We start from the raw sequence: 17,126 nt of genomic DNA, 5'->3' as shown, positions 1-17,126 counted from the left end.
GATCGACCAAACGACCGCGTCGTGAAGAATATAACCGAAACGCGTCGCCACGGTAACAGTCCTCTGTTTTCTTCGTGGATCAGTAACGTAGAGACTTGACCCTGTCGCAAAAGTTGCTTGTCAAATTTACCCTGTCGCCGTGTTTCGAACGAAGGTATAAACAGCCAAGACGTAAGTGCCCAACACACGCCTCTGCTGTTCGCCGCAACTCATGAGCTCTATGCATTCGATCACTTTTCATTGACTGGTCAGACTTCGTCCCATGAGTCAGCCGGCTGAAGTGGAAACTCGCGGGTCAGGAAACGAGCGAGAACCGGTGGGTATTCAAAATTGTTTAAATCAGCATTCGAAGTAAAGACCACATTGTGATGTAAAGGAAACGAGTATCCTCGGGGTGAAGTTTTCGCAGAGTTTTAACTGTAATAATGGTACATTGGCACATCTTCACCGACTGACACCGGCTGCGTACGAACATACTCGTCAATCGTTTTATGCAACGAATACAATTTGAATTGAAAATTCAACTTATACACCCGACTATTCAAACGCACAATTACAATAGGTGTAAAAATGGTGTGAGGAAAATACGTGTACACTATACATTCGCAGGGTTTATAGTTATACTTGCGCCATCTACGCGGTGCTTGAAATCATGCAAGGATCGTTGTTCCGGATAATTCAGGTTACAATACAATTCAGCAGCTTCTGGCCTTCCCTTTTGCTCACTCAAGTTAATAAGACAATTCATGTCCAGATCGAGGCGGTTCAACCACGCTTCAATGACCTCAGCGACATCGATGAAGAGTTATCAAAAAGGTTGGGAGATGCGGGTAGGGATGACCCGAACAAGGTCTTGGAGAGTTTGAGAGACATCGTCGAGGATGTGGACAAAGCTAACGTGGTGATATCCAAGAAGGCGGAGACCAGTCTGATCGAATTATCAAAAATGACAGAAGATAGCGGGCCGCAGGACGAAGATGACGTCGTGCGAAGGTTGGCGGAAATCGCGGAGGCGAAGAGGAGGATCGAACAGGAACGGGACGATGCCTTGGACGCTGTCAAGGCCGAGTTTCACCCGGGGGATGACGAATCGGAGCGCGTGATAAGCAGCGGCTCGGACGACTCGTTGGAGGAGGTTTGTAACGACGGTGAGCTTGAGATGCCGTTTACAAAATCGGAGGCAGTGGAGAAACTGAGAAGGTTAAAGGCCGCGGAGAATCCGGTGGAGTCAATAACCGGTGAAACGAGAGAGGAGGAATTTGCAGAGGAGAAAATCGCCCGGGGAAACGCGATTTACGCAGATTTGGCAAGCTTTGGATCGGACGGCTCCGATTCCGAAGAGTCGATATACGAGGAACTGATGAGGAAGCCGCCGGAAAACTTTATCAAAGGAAAAACGTACGATTACGACGAGAAGAAGCACGGCACAAGGTGACGTAACGATGCCGATTCAATTACGCAGGACTGTTCTAAAGGAAATCGTTTCAACTCTGTCCTTAGAATGACCGAGGAATTCATCCTTAAACACTGCAAGGAAAACAATTTGTACCAGACCCCTTATCTGAACGACGTACTCTACCTCCACTTCAAAGGTGAGACGAAATGATGGCAATCACTGTCGTTAGATACCGTTTAGTGCAAGATTGATATCGGAAACCACGGTTTATTAGGGTTTTCGTTCATTGAGAGTCTCGAACGTTACACTGGCCTGAAGTGTTTATGGCTTGAAAGCAACGGTATCCGGGAGATAGCGAATCTCGATAACCAAGGTGAACTGAGGTGCCTCTTCCTGCATCACAACTTGATCAGCAAGATCGAGAATTTGGAGTGCCTACCGAAGCTGGACACTCTGAATCTCGCTCACAACAGCATAAGGATGATCGAGAACCTCGGTGAGTCGGATTCCCGTCGAGCGTTCGACAAATTTGTTCAATTCCCGACCGTTTTACCTTTCAGACAGCTTGAAGAACCTGAAGACGCTTCATCTGTCTCACAACTACCTCCGCGAAACAGCCGACTTCGAACACCTTAAAGACTTGGACCACGTCACGATTCTCGACTTGTCGCACAATCGGATCGAATCCATCGAGGTGGTCGAGGCGAGTGTTAAACTCTCGACACTAGATCGTTTTATCGTTTAACCGTGACTCTCGTTATCCATACAGGTCCTCGGAGCGATGAAGAGCCTTCGAGTAGTCACGCTGACCGGAAACCCGGTGATAAAGTCTATAAAAATGTACCGAAAAACTATGACCCTGAAGTGTAAGAAGTTAACCTACCTCGACGACCGCCCGGTATTTCCGCGGGACCGAGCTTGCGCCGAAGCTTGGTAAGTTGGTAGCGCGAACCTGCCTGAATTATCGGTGAAGCCGATTTTTATTTTATTTAGGATGCGCGGCGGACCGGAGGAAGAAATTGCCGAAAGGAACCGATGGATCCAGGCGGAACAGAAAAAGATCAACGATAGTGTTGCAGGTAACTTGTAATATCGACACAGACATGTAAAATGGTGATTTGAATGTTGGAAATTGCACTCCGAACCGTTAGCTTTGCTGAGCAGAAAAAAGCACTTCGAGGCAGTGGCGGCTGCTGAAAAGGAGGAAAAGGAACAGTCGGAAAACGTCGAGGCGGCCAAAGGCTGTACCGACTGCAGAGTTTCGTCGGAACTGGTGAGTTGGTGAAATTTACAACCCTGACAAGGACGCAAGTTAATATTATACTCACCAGTGATTTTGATTCCATGCTGATTTTCCAGCTGGAGGTAGAAGATAGGGTGAAGGCAGTGTCTTCGTCTCCGTCTCCGTCTTCGTCGAGCGACTATGAAAACGAAGATGAACGGGATCACTACGTCGAAGATTTGTCGGGAGTGAGCGAGTCCCAGAGATCGGGAAGTCAAGCTTTGTTGGTAGACTCCGAAAGGAAGGCTTCGGATGAACAGATCAAGGAGCTTCTTCTACCCTGGAAAGCCGAGGTGAGCTTTGGACCGTGAACGCCTAAACTCGTTCGAAATAATAAAAAATACAACGAATTTACCTGCAGATTCGCGCACCAGGGAAACCTCCGAGACTAATTGAAGATATGACGGAGATAAAGGAACATGTTGCGGGTGACCTGGAAAGGAAGCGGTTGGCCCGACGTGTCCTAGACAACAGGATGCACAGAGTAGACCAAGCTTGTTCACCAGACTCTGACTGTGTCCTCGGCACCGATTTAGGAAAGGAGATTCTGCGGCCGGTTGAGGGTGATAACAACGTTGTCAGGTCGCCCGTATCCGTGAAAAAGGACTGCGTTCTGGTTGAGGATATGAGAAATGGTACTATAGGGCTAAAAGAAAATTATATTTACAGTGATGCTGTATCCTCAGATTTTGATCTGATGTTCCAGTTTCTGCCGAGGGCGATGAATCGTCTGAGGAACCACTGTCAACGTCGGAAAATCACATTAGCTCGCAGCTGAGTTCGGTGCGAGAGGAGATGAAGGAGTTCTGCGAAGACATCAGGAAGTTCACAGAAGAAAACGGTATCGTCTACAAAAACGGAGAAGTAGTCAGATGTTGGGGGGGCGAGAGTAAACGGAGCGAGGAAACGGATGATTCGAAGTCTCGAGAAGAAACGGGGCAATGGTGGAACACCAAGGAGCGGAAGCAGAGGGTAAGGAAGATCCTGAAGCAGCGGGAAGAAGAGTCCTTGACTTCAGCGATGGGCTCGCTGGTGGTCAGGGGTCCGGAAGACCCAGCCCCCAATCACTTCGCGGTGAAGCAGACGGGGGGCGGTAAACGTGCGCACGAAATCGAAGGCCCTGAAGTCAGCCGAAAAAAGTTGCTGATCGTGGAGGCTGGGGGCGGGGACCCGGAGGTGCCTCGAGGAGCTAACGAGAGCTTCGAGAGCGTGGCCGAGAGGTGCAGAAGACACGTCGTGAGGGAAACCCGGAGGCAAACGGTGAAGCCGTCGCCACTGTTGGACAGCTGCATATCCACGCTGATCCGAGAGACGGGGGAAAAGCTCTCGCTGGAGGAGCGCGAGGATTTCCGGGGCGAATTGGACGACCTGAAGTCGGCCGCAAGTATCTTCGAAACAAACAAGTGTCTGACGCCGTTGGAGACGGGAGAAACAAACGTGGGATCGGCCGATCAACGGACATCAAGTCGTTATTCCGGTGACGGTGACTTCGCGACGAATCTTTCTCACGAGGCTGAATTCCCCAACATGGATGCCGCACTGAGGGCTAGAATCACGAGAAACGTGAACGCGCCGAAAACCCCCGAGCAGAGAGAGCGGGCCAAAAAATCGGCAAGCGCCCTGATGGACAAGTCCCGGGAGGCCATGGCTCGGGGTAAAATGCCGGCGCAAGACTTTGACGTCCACGACTATGCGGAGGTAGGTTAAAATGCAGGCGTGCACATTTCGGGAGGTTATATGTATCTCGTATGGGAACGGACAGTGATACACCGATCTAGAATGGCTCATCACTTAGTCCACAGTGCCCATGACTTATTCACCGTATGTCTAATGCCTCTGTGCAGGTATAAAAGTTTGGTCGCGACAATGTCAACCGATGAATATGCAATTCGTTTTACTGTGTTAGTGGGACTATGTGGACCTTACTCTGAAATTTTATCACTTATGCTGTACGGTGAAACCGTGGTATACGTAATAACGCTCCAATGTTTCCGGGTCGTATTAGCTTTCCATGCCCATTTTCCGCTGGACACAATCTTTCGTCCATCGAATCAGATTTCAGTGCAATCACTTTCTCCCTTGGACCATTTTTTTCTATCGATTCATTAAATAGACCGACAAATCAGTTTAACAATTGAGCCTATGGGTCAAATAACGACTTAAGTCGACTTAAGTCACTTTTTCAAAGAAGCTGATCTCGGTGTTCTGTATAATCTTCGCTATAAACCCTGTGAATCTTGGATGTTTTCGTCAACTTTTAATGCTGTAGTAACCATAACAAGCGGTGCGCGCACCGCCATTCAGTTAGCCGGCAGTAGCAGCGAAGCGAAGTAGGCTAATCCACGCGCCTCCGCTAAACAGACGCACGTGTTTATCTGCCTGTCTGTTAGATTTCGTGTAAAGCTGCAATATTTTCTGCGCGAAATAATGAACGAATCTACAACAACTACAACAGCATCGACTAGCCCTACTGCTACAGTTACGGGGAAAAAGAGAAAAATTCGACAAGATAGATGGGAACAAAATAGAAAGAAGCTTAAGCGTAACAGTGGTAAAAGTTACGCTTCTCAAAGTGGGAATAAAATACCTCGAAAAAAATTCAGGCACACTACCGACTGCTGCAAGAAAAACTGTTCGTCTTCTTTCGATTATAAACGTCAGCGTGAAATTTTCAAGACTTTCTGGGCAATGGCTGAGAAACCGAGTCAGGACACTTTTTTAATCAGTTGTATACAACGTGAAGAAATCAAATACGTCAAAACCGTAACAAAACGGAAGAACAGATCTTGGTCTTGGAAATATTCTTTCAAAGTAGATGGCCAGGATAAAACTGTCTGTAAAGGATTTTTTCTGTCTCTTCTCCAAATAACTGAATCCAGAATGAAAACGGTGCTCCGATTTTGTAAATCAGGTAAATGTTTATATTATTTTCTTTCTAAATAAATCAATATTTACGAATGCTTGACTCGTTTATTGGCGTCTTATAACAAAACAAGTCAGGTCTGGATTAAAATATGAAAATACTGATTGTTTCAGGTACGACAGTTGCTACAGAAAAAAGGGGTAAGCAACCCAACCCTGCCAAAATTTCGAACGTGGTATGGAGTTTAGTGAAGGAGCATTGGTCGACTTTCCCGAACAAAAAATCGCATTATGGAAGCTCCAAAACTGAAAGAAAGTACTTCGAGAATCCAGACTTAAACGTAAAAAAAATGTTTCACGCATTCCAAGAATATTACTTTGATAAAACAGGGAAGCAGCTCTCACTAAAGTACCCAACGTACCATAGATATTTTCGGGAAAATAGTGATTACTCGTTTAGGCAACGTAAAACAGACGTCTGTGATTTTTGCACCGAATGTAAAATCAAACTATCGGCAAATTCATCAGATCCGTGTAAGGAATCGTTCCGTCTACATGAAGTAAAAGTTGCGGAATACAAGGTTTTGCGGCAACAGTGCACAAAGAATATTAACGATGATACTCTAACTGTTGAGTTCGACTACGCACAAAATCTTCCGCTTCCAAAACTGAACGTTAGCGCACAATTTTACAAGCGATTATTGTGGCTGTATGTTTTCAACACACACTGTTTTAATGACGGTGACAGCAAATTTTTTTGCTTCTTAGAATGTGATGGTGGCAAGAACGGTAACTCTGTGTGTAGTTTTTTGAACGATTTTCTGGTAAAAAAATTGACTGAAAATCCAGAATTAAAAAAAGTAGTTCTTTTGTCTGACTCCTGTGGGGGGCAAAATAAAAACAAGACTCTCGTACGATATTGTGCTTGGTTGTCGGTCAAAATGGGAGTTGAAATAAATCACATCTTTCCGGTGCGAGGTCATTCATACTGCCAATGCGATAGAAATTTCGGTGTTTACGGAACTGTTTTAAAAAAAGTAGAGACCGTCGAAAATCCTATCGAGTATCTCGAAATAATGAGGACCGTAAGGCACAAACCAAAAGCTTTCGAAGCAGAGATGAGTGCCCACTTATTAAAAGAATGGGATAAAACTTTGGATTCATTTTTTCTAAAGGTTCCAAAAGCTAAGGGAAAGAAATTCACGATCCAAAAGTATGTGAAGTTATCATACAAGCCAACAGGCACCATGTCCGTTTACGCGGACTATAATGGCGCTCCGCAAAATTTCAACCTGTTCAAATTAAACGCTTTTGTAAGTAAAGATACCGAACTAGCATTAGCAAACCCGGCTCCTGTTGGAATTAAGACAGCTAAAAAAAATGACGTGCTATCTTTAATGCCTTTTGTAAAACCGGTTAATAGGGAATGGTATAAAAATGTGCTGCGGGGTACCTGCAACGACAATGATTCGGCTGAAACAGACGAAATGGACTCTGATTGAACCTGATACATGCCGTTTTTTAAATGTCAATTCCTAGTTTAGCTTTTTTTATATGTGTTCACCGCGACCATGAAACACCCATTACAGTAGAAACTGGTTTGACTATTATCGTCATCATATTATTTTAATCCAAAAACGTGTTTGTACAGATTAAAAGTCGTTCTACAAAAAAACGACTTAAGTCTTACTCCGAATTTCCGTGATAGCACTGTATTGGACAATATTTAATAATTGTTATTACGTTTGTATATCATTTTTGGGTACCCCACCTATGTAAAAAAATAAAAGTTCCTTGTAAAATGCCTTGTCAAAATTGAAATATCGACTGTTGAATCTTTACTTGCCTTTTTTATGCCAAAACTTAAGTCGACTTAAGCCGTTATTTGACCCATAGGCTCAATTGCTCGATTGGCTTTGCTATGATCGAATGAGTTACGTCACGTGGAGAATGGACGTAAGCAATATATTACCCAACCCAATAACATGCAGCGGCAATCACTTGTATCAGAGCTTCCGCACAGTCTCCTATCTGCAATTCTCTCTGCAATCAGGCCAGGAAAATTGCCAGTATCAATCTCGAGACACGTGAAAAATAATGTTTGGGTACATTTTAACGAACCTTTCTTCTTCGACGAGATACAGGATGCAGCTGCAGCTACGATACAAACGACCCGTCAATTCCGTGGCTTCACGGAGGAGGATCACCGGGAAACGGAGGCCGCAATGAACGAGCAGGACAGGCTTTTGAGATGCGGGAGGAAGTTCGAGATGTTTGGAACCGGTGGTGGTGAGGAGGACGTTTTAAGGGTCGGAGCATCGCCGTTGATCGAAGAGTTGAAACCGAGGCTGCAGGACGAAGACAAGGATTTCGGAGACGGTGGCCAGCAGAGGTCGTCGGGGCAAAAGGGGGAAGACGAAACCGAGGACGAGGCCAAAGTCGTCCAGCAGCACGAAGTCGAGGACTGCGGTCATGTTGTAGCCAGGAAAGTTACCAAAACTTTGGAGATGCTTGTCGCTCTTCAGGAGAGCAGCGAATAATAATCAAAGAATCACCGCGGTCCTACCGCGGCGAGTATCCCAACGCATCGACACTTTGCAACACAAAAACAACCCTACATTCGTTCGTATCTGTAATAATGAAGACGCCTGCATGATGTGGGATAGTGCGGGTAAACGAAGATGGGTCGAAGATATCCTCGCGTCCTACAAAGGAAAGATAATTAATCGATTAACTAATGAGATGAACTAGAAATTATAATTGAATTAATCAGGCGCTCTTTACGACAACTGCACAGGAAGGCAATTTCAGATGTCATTCCAATGCGTTATTATAAGTTTCCTATTTTTTTTCAATCATTCATTTTTGTAAATTTATTATTCTATGTATATCATATTGGTCTGAGACAAGTTACTAATATTAGTTTGTTGTTGTTACTCTTGTTTGGTTGTTCGCATTTTTTTTTTTTTTTTTGTTTATTTTTTTAGTAATTTTTCAAAAGACTACAATTTATTTGAGTGTAATAATTATTCATCTCATGAATGAGCTATTAAACGAACGATTGTAAACACTATATAAGTATATAGCATTTTTCAAAACTCCTCGCATTCTCTACTTTTTATCTAGAATGTAAGATGGGATGTACGGCAAGCTGTAAATGCCCCAGCGGTTTGAGAAAGAGAAAATTATCACTGAACTGCCGTTACAAATTTTTACGCAGATATAGACGAGTAATCTAAAAGAGCGAAGAAGCACATAGATACGTGATGTCGTGTATCATGTAACCTCAGTACTTCGTCTCTCTTGTTGTATGTTCATTTGTCACATTAATTATTCTTCACGACGGTGAAGAAGAAAAAAACAAATCAAGCAAACGATCGCATACCATTCGTTTCAAGAACTTTTAAGCAATCAAGGACCTTGAAATTTTTTCCCGTTTTTAATGCCTATTCCTTTTCTAAATTTATTTTTTTGCTAATCTCGCTTTCATTCTGTTTTTATCGTTACCGAAATGAGTTCTGTGTATTATGATATACCATGTCATTATATGCTACACACGCGCACACATATAATATTCAAATATATACCCATACCGTGAGTTTTTATAACATCGAAACGATTCGGTTGCCTGAATTAGGCGCACGAATCGTTTCGCTGTTGGAAAAACTCTCGTGGAGGTAAAATTCGTGATGACGTGTACGATATATATATATTATACCTGCACGGAGGGAAAGATTAAAATCAAAAAAGATGAAAATTATTTGAGTCGGGTGACATTCATTTGATTCAACTAAATGCTATAGTCAAATGCGGTGAACATAATACTTACTTAATTCAATAAAATACTTTTGTCCAACGAAATAGTTGTGACAATTTAATATAGAATTGAATCCAGCCTTTGAATGATCATGTTATTATTTTATTCAAGATAACATGGCGCTAGTTTCTTGCGATAGTGCGAATTTTGTATCAAGAAAATGTGTTATTGAAATGACTAAAAATTTAATTGAACGCACCTCAATCTTTTGCTTCAAAAGTATAAAATTGTTGTATTAGTACAAATTAGGCTTGTTCTAAATCATGATTCGTTGAGTCAAGAGTTCAATGATTGAAGCAGGTAATGAAATTTGCTGTTACAAAAATCTTATTCATGGACTGAACATTAAAGTTCTTCAATATTTAAGCGCAGAAAACGCATTCTTCGAATGATATCATTTATAATTCTGTTGACTTAAAACTCCGTGGGATTTACTTAATATTTCACGAGTAAAACCCGAAAACTTATTGTGCTGTATATGTAGAAGTATATAATGAACATATGACAATAGTTTTTGTTAAATTGTCCTCAATATCAATTTCGAACATTCGAAGCTTCGTATTAAGCTTTTTTCGTTTGTAATAGGTCTGATGATAAATTTATCTTACGTTATCTGTATCTGATTTTCTAACCGACTACCCGGCTTTAACTCTCTCTGAAGCCATTTCCGTAGCGAGAAAGTTCACCATCTATAGTTGCCGTATATAGTACTAGTATACTGATGTTTAAGATGAATATATTCGCTATTTGTTCCAAAAAATGTGAGGTTTCTTTTACCTCGTAAAACAAATTAGTGCAACTGATTCAACCATGTTCAATCCATGTAAATTTGTTCCCTAGATTCATGTACTTATTTTATTTAAAGTAGGTACCTAATTGTTTCTGTCAATGAACATGCTATTTGAAGGAACCATACGTAAACTTCAAATGATATGATATTTAGTTGAATTAATTTGAAGAACACATGAAAAGGTTCGCTTGAATCAATATTTTACTTGATCGCGACGAGAAAGGTTTTTGTCGAACCAAAGAATTCGATCGACTAAGTCTTTTTGACAAACCAACTAAATCGAAATTGATGAATTGAAGTGATCGTATTTGGAACAAATGAGGGATACTAGATTGAAGTGAATGTCCACGCCAACGAAACCTATTTTGTTCGTTCAAGAATTCCTTTCCCTCCGTGTATTACGTAGGCAAACTCACATCTACAAAATGGATTTCATTATTATGATTATTATTACATTATTTTGTGGTATCAACGGGCCTATAATTTTCATTCCTATTTATTTAGATGTTTTTGTTGGATTTTCCATACACACACACACACACACACACAACGATCATAAATATATCGCGTGTCTAATAGTACAAGGAATGCGCCAAGAGTGTGAATTTGGTGGTAAAAGAGCGTATCATTATTTTTTTTTTTCTCAGTAAAAAAGCAATTAAAACGCATATCTACAGTAAAATTAGCCGAAACAAGCAACGAAGGGTTAAAGCCTTGTGTTCGGTGGATACAGCCTTTCGGCACCAAAATACATTTTTAATCATCACATTTATAAATGTTATAAGGTCGCATCTGCCATTTTTGATTTTTTTCTCGTAAACGGCGCTAAAACTCGAAATCGAAACATAAAGATCTATCGATTTCGGGTAGACTTAAAAAAAAAAATGTTATTTTCTCAACAAATAATATTGAACGTAACTGTATAAAGTCGTAACGAACATTTTTTGTTATTAAGAGTCGAGGTGGCTGCAGAAGGTTATTGAGAAGTAAGTTTATTGAATATAATGTTGAATTAACAAGGAATGAATAATTCTTACTAAGATGATATGTCTGTGACGGTAGGCCTTGAGGCTGAGAGAAACTAAAGTTAGCCAGCAAGAGGAGAATCGACTGAGACATTGCGAAGATGAGTTTCTGGCCTAGAAGCAGGCTAAAGGGATCCTGGTCGCTTTGCGATAATCATTGAATGCAAAATGAAACCTTACGTACTCTCAATACAACAGAATAAATCAATTGAACAAAGGTAGGGTGTCAATGAGAAATTGCTAATTTAACTCCTTGAAATACGATAATAAGAGATATATACGTATAGCTGAGCGTCGTTCCGTAACAGCTTCGCTGAAAGCTGATCGACGACTGGAGATTCGACCCGGAGGAGAGCTCCCTTACGTACTCGAATACCGGGGGCGAGAGCGTCCGCTGACGAAGCTGAATAACGAAATTTAAACGGATGCTGAGAACTGCAACGCGGCTTAGAATTAGGCGAGAATCATCTAGGAAATGGAAAACCAAAGAGTGCTAATAAGTATTGGAAAATAAAAGAAATAAACGCTTCGTCTTCCGCGTTGTGCAAAAACATTCCCGACTTTTCTAAACACAAACAGTTTTAAAAGACTCTGAAATTTTTTCAATTATTTCGTGAAATTGAAATATCTTCGCGTGTCGAAAATTCTTGCGTGGGTTGAGAGAAAAAAAAAACGCACATGCGACCTTACGTATCATTGGTTGGAATGATTCTTTTGTCGTACGGTTGATAATGAAACGGCGTAACCGCCGGTACGTACGACTATCTACCGTTAATTAACAATATGATTCACGAGAAGAAAAAAAAATCGTAAACCTGCCATTCTACTATTACACGTGGTACCTGAAACCACCAAGGAACGTGATTATTTTTTATAAAGTTCGTGATGACTTTTTACCATTAATTCATCAGTTTTTCAACTTCAACCTTTTCGAACGTATCCTCATGTTTTTCGCGTAAATACGATAGAAGAGAGAAAAAATTGCCATTTTACATTCACGCGTGGTAAAGTGTCGTACAACGGCGCACGTTCTTGTACCATTAGGCGGGCGATCATCCGATGACGGCGGTAATAATAATAATAAATCTTTTCTTCTCTCACTTCCTTGCTTCTTCATTCGCCTCATCAAGATGATACATATAATATGTATATTATAAGATTTTATAAATCTGGTATCTCTACATTATACATAGGTATACATATGTCCCCATACGTATGTTTTCTCGATCTCTTGATTCCCCATAAATTTTTATCATACGCATAATACTTATCAATTTATATTACGACTATACGTAATTAGCGTTGCGCATCGACACTTCTGGTGCTGTTATTATCATCTTCATCATTGTTATTACGATTATTATTGATCACAGGGATGTACAAACACATGTATATTATATACATACATGCACGTATCACGGGCATGCATTTAATCGGCGGGTTGTTTTGTGACCTGCCGCAAAACTTGTTTGTTCGCGACAAAATTAAAGTAATTAATAATATAATAGTAATAAATAGCGATATCGTGTCACTAACTATTGTGAGAAACATAATCACGATCCAGCTCGAAATTATACACCTAATAATATAATTAATAATAACAACAACAACAACAACAATAGGTAACGTTGTCATATGATAAAAGTGTCGATTCGCGATTTTCAACGATCGATAATAAATATTCTCGATGGTGCTCGTATATGTGTATAATACATAATATATTTGTATGTATGTACGTATAATTGATATACGATATGATAAGATTTAATACAGACGATCGATAGTTTTATGTACGCACGTATACAATAACAATAATAATGCTAAAACTACACATAATAATAAATCCTAGAGATATATTAATGTTGTATAGATTTGTTTGTTTCATTTTAATTTTTTATTTATTTGCTCATTTCTTTTCGTTATTATATTTACTTAATGCTAGCAGTTTTTTTTTTCTTCCCCCACTTTTCACATACAATTTTTATACCATCTTTCAGCAGCATTTATTAAATAAATAGATACAGATTCCCCGCACATCCCTCGCTGTGCACAGAAAGAGAATCAAGCCTGAAGTTATTACGTAGGCAGTGGCCGAGCCCTGAGCCCTCTGTATATCAGTATATACGTATATACGTTGTACATATAAATATACAATACGAATGCAGGTATGTTTAACATATTGGGTGTGCGTACACATACTTACAAATTATGCGTACATGTATTACTCTAAGTTATTTTCCGTCAACTCCGAGAATTGACGTGATTATATATGTATATACCTACCTGTGTGTATGTGTGCGCGTGTGTGTATACATACATACATATATGTATTTTTCGGATCGAATACGAAGGGTTTTTGACGAAAAAACAGTGCAATCGCGTACATAGCAGTATCCATACAGAAAGATATATATATATATATATATATACATATATATATTATAAATGTATAGTAGTTTAGTGGTATAAATATAGGTATAATAATATCGTTCTTGGAACGAATTTTTCAATTGTATTATCATTTTATTCACCTTATTGTTATTATTGTTATAAATAACCCATATTATCATTATCATTATTATTGTTATTAGTATTGTTATTATTATTACATATAGACTCGGCCACCGTTAAGCGATGCGCGATTTGTTTTATACATAACCGCGTCCGTAAGACGGTGTGTGTGGGGGGTGGGGGGGGGGGGGGGGTTGGAGTAAATTAGTTGTGCATATACGTATAATAATTTAAATTGTTATTATTATTATTATTATTATTATAGTTTGTTTAACGTATATTAAGTCCTCTACAGCTGTATGCATGTATATAATATTAATATTATAATATACATAAATTGTACGTCCGACTGCAGGCGTAAAATAATAATTCGCACGATCACGTATACAGTATACAATAATGATTATTAATCGTAGGTATTTTCTATAGCCTAATTTCATATACATATAATCAAACCATATTAGTATTCTGATTATTATATAATGTATTAAGATGAATCTTTATTCAATTATATAATTCACTCATTTCTTCGTCTTTCCTTTCCTATTCTCTTTTTGGATCCCCCCCCTTTTTCCAAATTCTTCATCCTGCACGGCGGCGACGTGATTAATAATTTTTTTTTTTTTTTTTGCACTTCTGACTTTTTTTTGTTATATATATATATGATATCATATATATATCATATATATATATATAATGTATATAATATATTGTATACATATATATTATATGTTATTTTTATAACCATTATATTCATATAGTATAATGTATGTATGTGGCGTATCATCATGCTTATACATTCATGTGTACAAACAATATGTATTATTATTATTATTATTATTATTATTATTATTATTTTTGCACCGCAATATTGTTTTATTTTTTTTTATTTATTTTTTTTTGTTTTTTTTTATACCGATCACACAATTTATTATTTTTCAATTTCATATACGTACATATGTATATATACTATACATATATGTCCTAATATACTTCCACAGTTTCGAATTGCACGACGAATCTATATATTATATGTATATTTATGTATGTATAAATGTGTATGGAGTAGATTCCGTAAATTACGGTTACCAATGTGAGAACGGAAAAAAAAAAATTTATCGGTATGTAGGAAAAAAAAAATTGAAAAAGAAAACGGAAAAAGATATCATCTCTCCAATTTTCATACTTAAATTATCAGCAATATTAGAAAACATTTTTCTGTCTTTTTGTGTTTTTTTTCTTACGTTATTGTTTATTTATGCCCCTATTACACATACCTATGTGTATGTATAACCGCGCCCCGTTCACGATTGCTGATAAGTGAATCGGTGAATTTCACCGTTGACGAACAATTACAGGTGAAAAAAATTTCTATCTTGCTGTTATTTCAAAGAGGACTTTTTTAAAAATACACACACATATATATATATATATATATATATATATATATATAAAATTACGGCCCCACTGCAGCAACGTTTCACACGTAACGCGTAATTTTTTTTCTTTTCGTTTTTCCCGTGTGTTTTATTCTCCTCTTGTAATCAATTAATAATATTGTTATTAACGCGTAAATATCGATAATTAAAATGTCATTATCACTATTATTATTGTTATTAATATTATTATAGTTCTTTCTTGTCGTTTCTGTTGATCATTGTTCACACTACATTTGGTCGAACAATTTCCGTTTGAAAGTACGATTTTGCGAATTCCCCCTGAGCGATTTTGGTTTTCATCTTATTTCACCATCATCTTTTTATCCTCTTCCTTGTCATATACATCGCACGTATGTATGATACGTATAATATACTGTATTATACGCCTAATCTACAATATATTGATACATGTACATATATTTGATTTGAAAGAATCGCGTAAATGAATGGAAAATGAAACACGAGACAAACTGTAGCAAAATGATGATATGCAGGAAAAGTTTTTTTTTTTTTCTTTTCATTCAATTCAGCAGAATATGAATGACAGAAAAAAAACTCCGCATACTTCTAATTGTTTCTTCTTTCTCTCTTTTCTTCTCTACAAGTATACACAGACATACACACGCACACACATAATGCTTAATAGAATCTCGTTATGCTACGCGTTGCAGCAGTAGGATTGAACGGGTAATAACAATAATAATAACAATAATATCAACAACAACAACAATAATAATAATAATAGTAATGAAGATGATGATTGTGACAGCGACGTTATAATTTGTGATAACAAAAATAACAACAAGCGTAGAAAGATATAAATTATTGTTACCGTTATTATACGTATGAATTTATAAAGTTTAGTTTATCGCACGCGTATAATATAATCGGCGATAAAATTAAAATTACACTTTCCTGCAAATCTTCCTTGAATCCGGTTATATACTTGTACCCCCATTTCCCGTTCTTTCAAATAATTACATCACTCACGCATCATCCTTCTGATTGAAATAGGACCCGCTACATGTTTGTATTACACTACTTAATAAATAATTATTATTATGTTGTATAAATATGTATACCTATAACAACGAATGGATAATAATAGTAATAATAATAATAATGTAACGATAGGTAAACGCGTCACGTATGCCTATATTTCTATTTTATCTGGATATCTGTAATATAGTATATTATACGCATAATAATAATAATAATAATATTAGTGAGTTTGCGATGTTACATGTATGTATAAGATAGATACGAGACTGCGGTATTTAATTATAAATATGCAAATGCGGTGTATATGTGTAATTATATCGTATACGATATACCTAATTTCTTGCAGGATCAAATCGAATAATGTAAAATTCAAGGTACTCGTATTATACTAAACGAAGAGCGTGTGAAAGCAGTTTAAATAGTTGCTGTTGTTTCGACCTTTCTTTCAACGCCGACTAACTGAAAAGAACGTACGGAGGAAGAAAAACAACGACAAATTGAATATAGGTAAAAAAAACGGTAATTGCGATTAATTGAAATAGAAATTTTCCTGTGAACCACTTTTTCTCGTTTCACTTCTCTCCTAAACTTCAATGTATTTATCTATTCAATTTTTACTACATACTTACAGCTGTCGGTAAAAGTATTTCTAATTTTCGTATTGGCGGTTGTATTTTTTATTATTATTATTATTTTTTTTTTCTCTCGTTTACGCGGTTTTTCTTCCGATATAAAAAGAGATTGAAAAAGTGTTTTTGCGATCATCTTCATTGATGCGGGTTTGATAGTTAAAAAACGATGAATTAATCCTATAACGATGAATATTATATACAAATTAACGTTCAACTTTATCAATCATAAGGTTTCCTCTTCTTCTCTTCCCATTTGTTATGTGTACTTCTTATTTTAAGACGATAAATACATTATCATACATGTATGTATGTGACTAGAGACGTATAACTAGAAAGATAATTCGAATTTTTATATCTTTATTAGTTAGTC

General features: G+C 38.2%; 2 protein-coding genes across 2 annotated transcripts; both read left to right on the top strand.

Moving 5' to 3' along the window:
• Nucleotides 1-552: 552 nt before the first annotated feature.
• Nucleotides 553-8,527, top strand: LOC124217542 (defective transmitter release). The gene is made up of 12 exons (XM_069135533.1): nucleotides 553-682; nucleotides 755-1,431; nucleotides 1,501-1,592; nucleotides 1,671-1,892; nucleotides 1,957-2,099; nucleotides 2,166-2,329; nucleotides 2,390-2,475; nucleotides 2,548-2,669; nucleotides 2,756-2,971; nucleotides 3,040-3,313; nucleotides 3,385-4,376; nucleotides 7,679-8,527. Exons 1-12 carry the CDS (start codon nucleotides 653-655, stop codon nucleotides 8,078-8,080), a joined length of 3,420 nt encoding a protein of 1,139 aa, XP_068991634.1. The 5' UTR covers nucleotides 553-652; the 3' UTR covers nucleotides 8,081-8,527.
• On the top strand, nucleotides 5,008-7,357 carry LOC138190893 (uncharacterized). Its single transcript, XM_069135532.1, has 2 exons — nucleotides 5,008-5,589; nucleotides 5,715-7,357. Exons 1-2 carry the CDS (start codon nucleotides 5,106-5,108, stop codon nucleotides 7,040-7,042), a joined length of 1,812 nt encoding a protein of 603 aa, XP_068991633.1. The 5' UTR covers nucleotides 5,008-5,105; the 3' UTR covers nucleotides 7,043-7,357.
• Nucleotides 8,528-17,126: the final 8,599 nt, after the last annotated feature.

Source organism: Neodiprion pinetum, chromosome 4 (genome assembly GCF_021155775.2).
Source record: "Neodiprion pinetum isolate iyNeoPine1 chromosome 4, iyNeoPine1.2, whole genome shotgun sequence".
NCBI lineage: Eukaryota > Metazoa > Arthropoda > Insecta > Hymenoptera > Diprionidae > Neodiprion > Neodiprion pinetum.
Note: the sequence above shows the minus strand (reverse complement) of the source record. Positions and strands in the feature narration are given on the sequence as shown.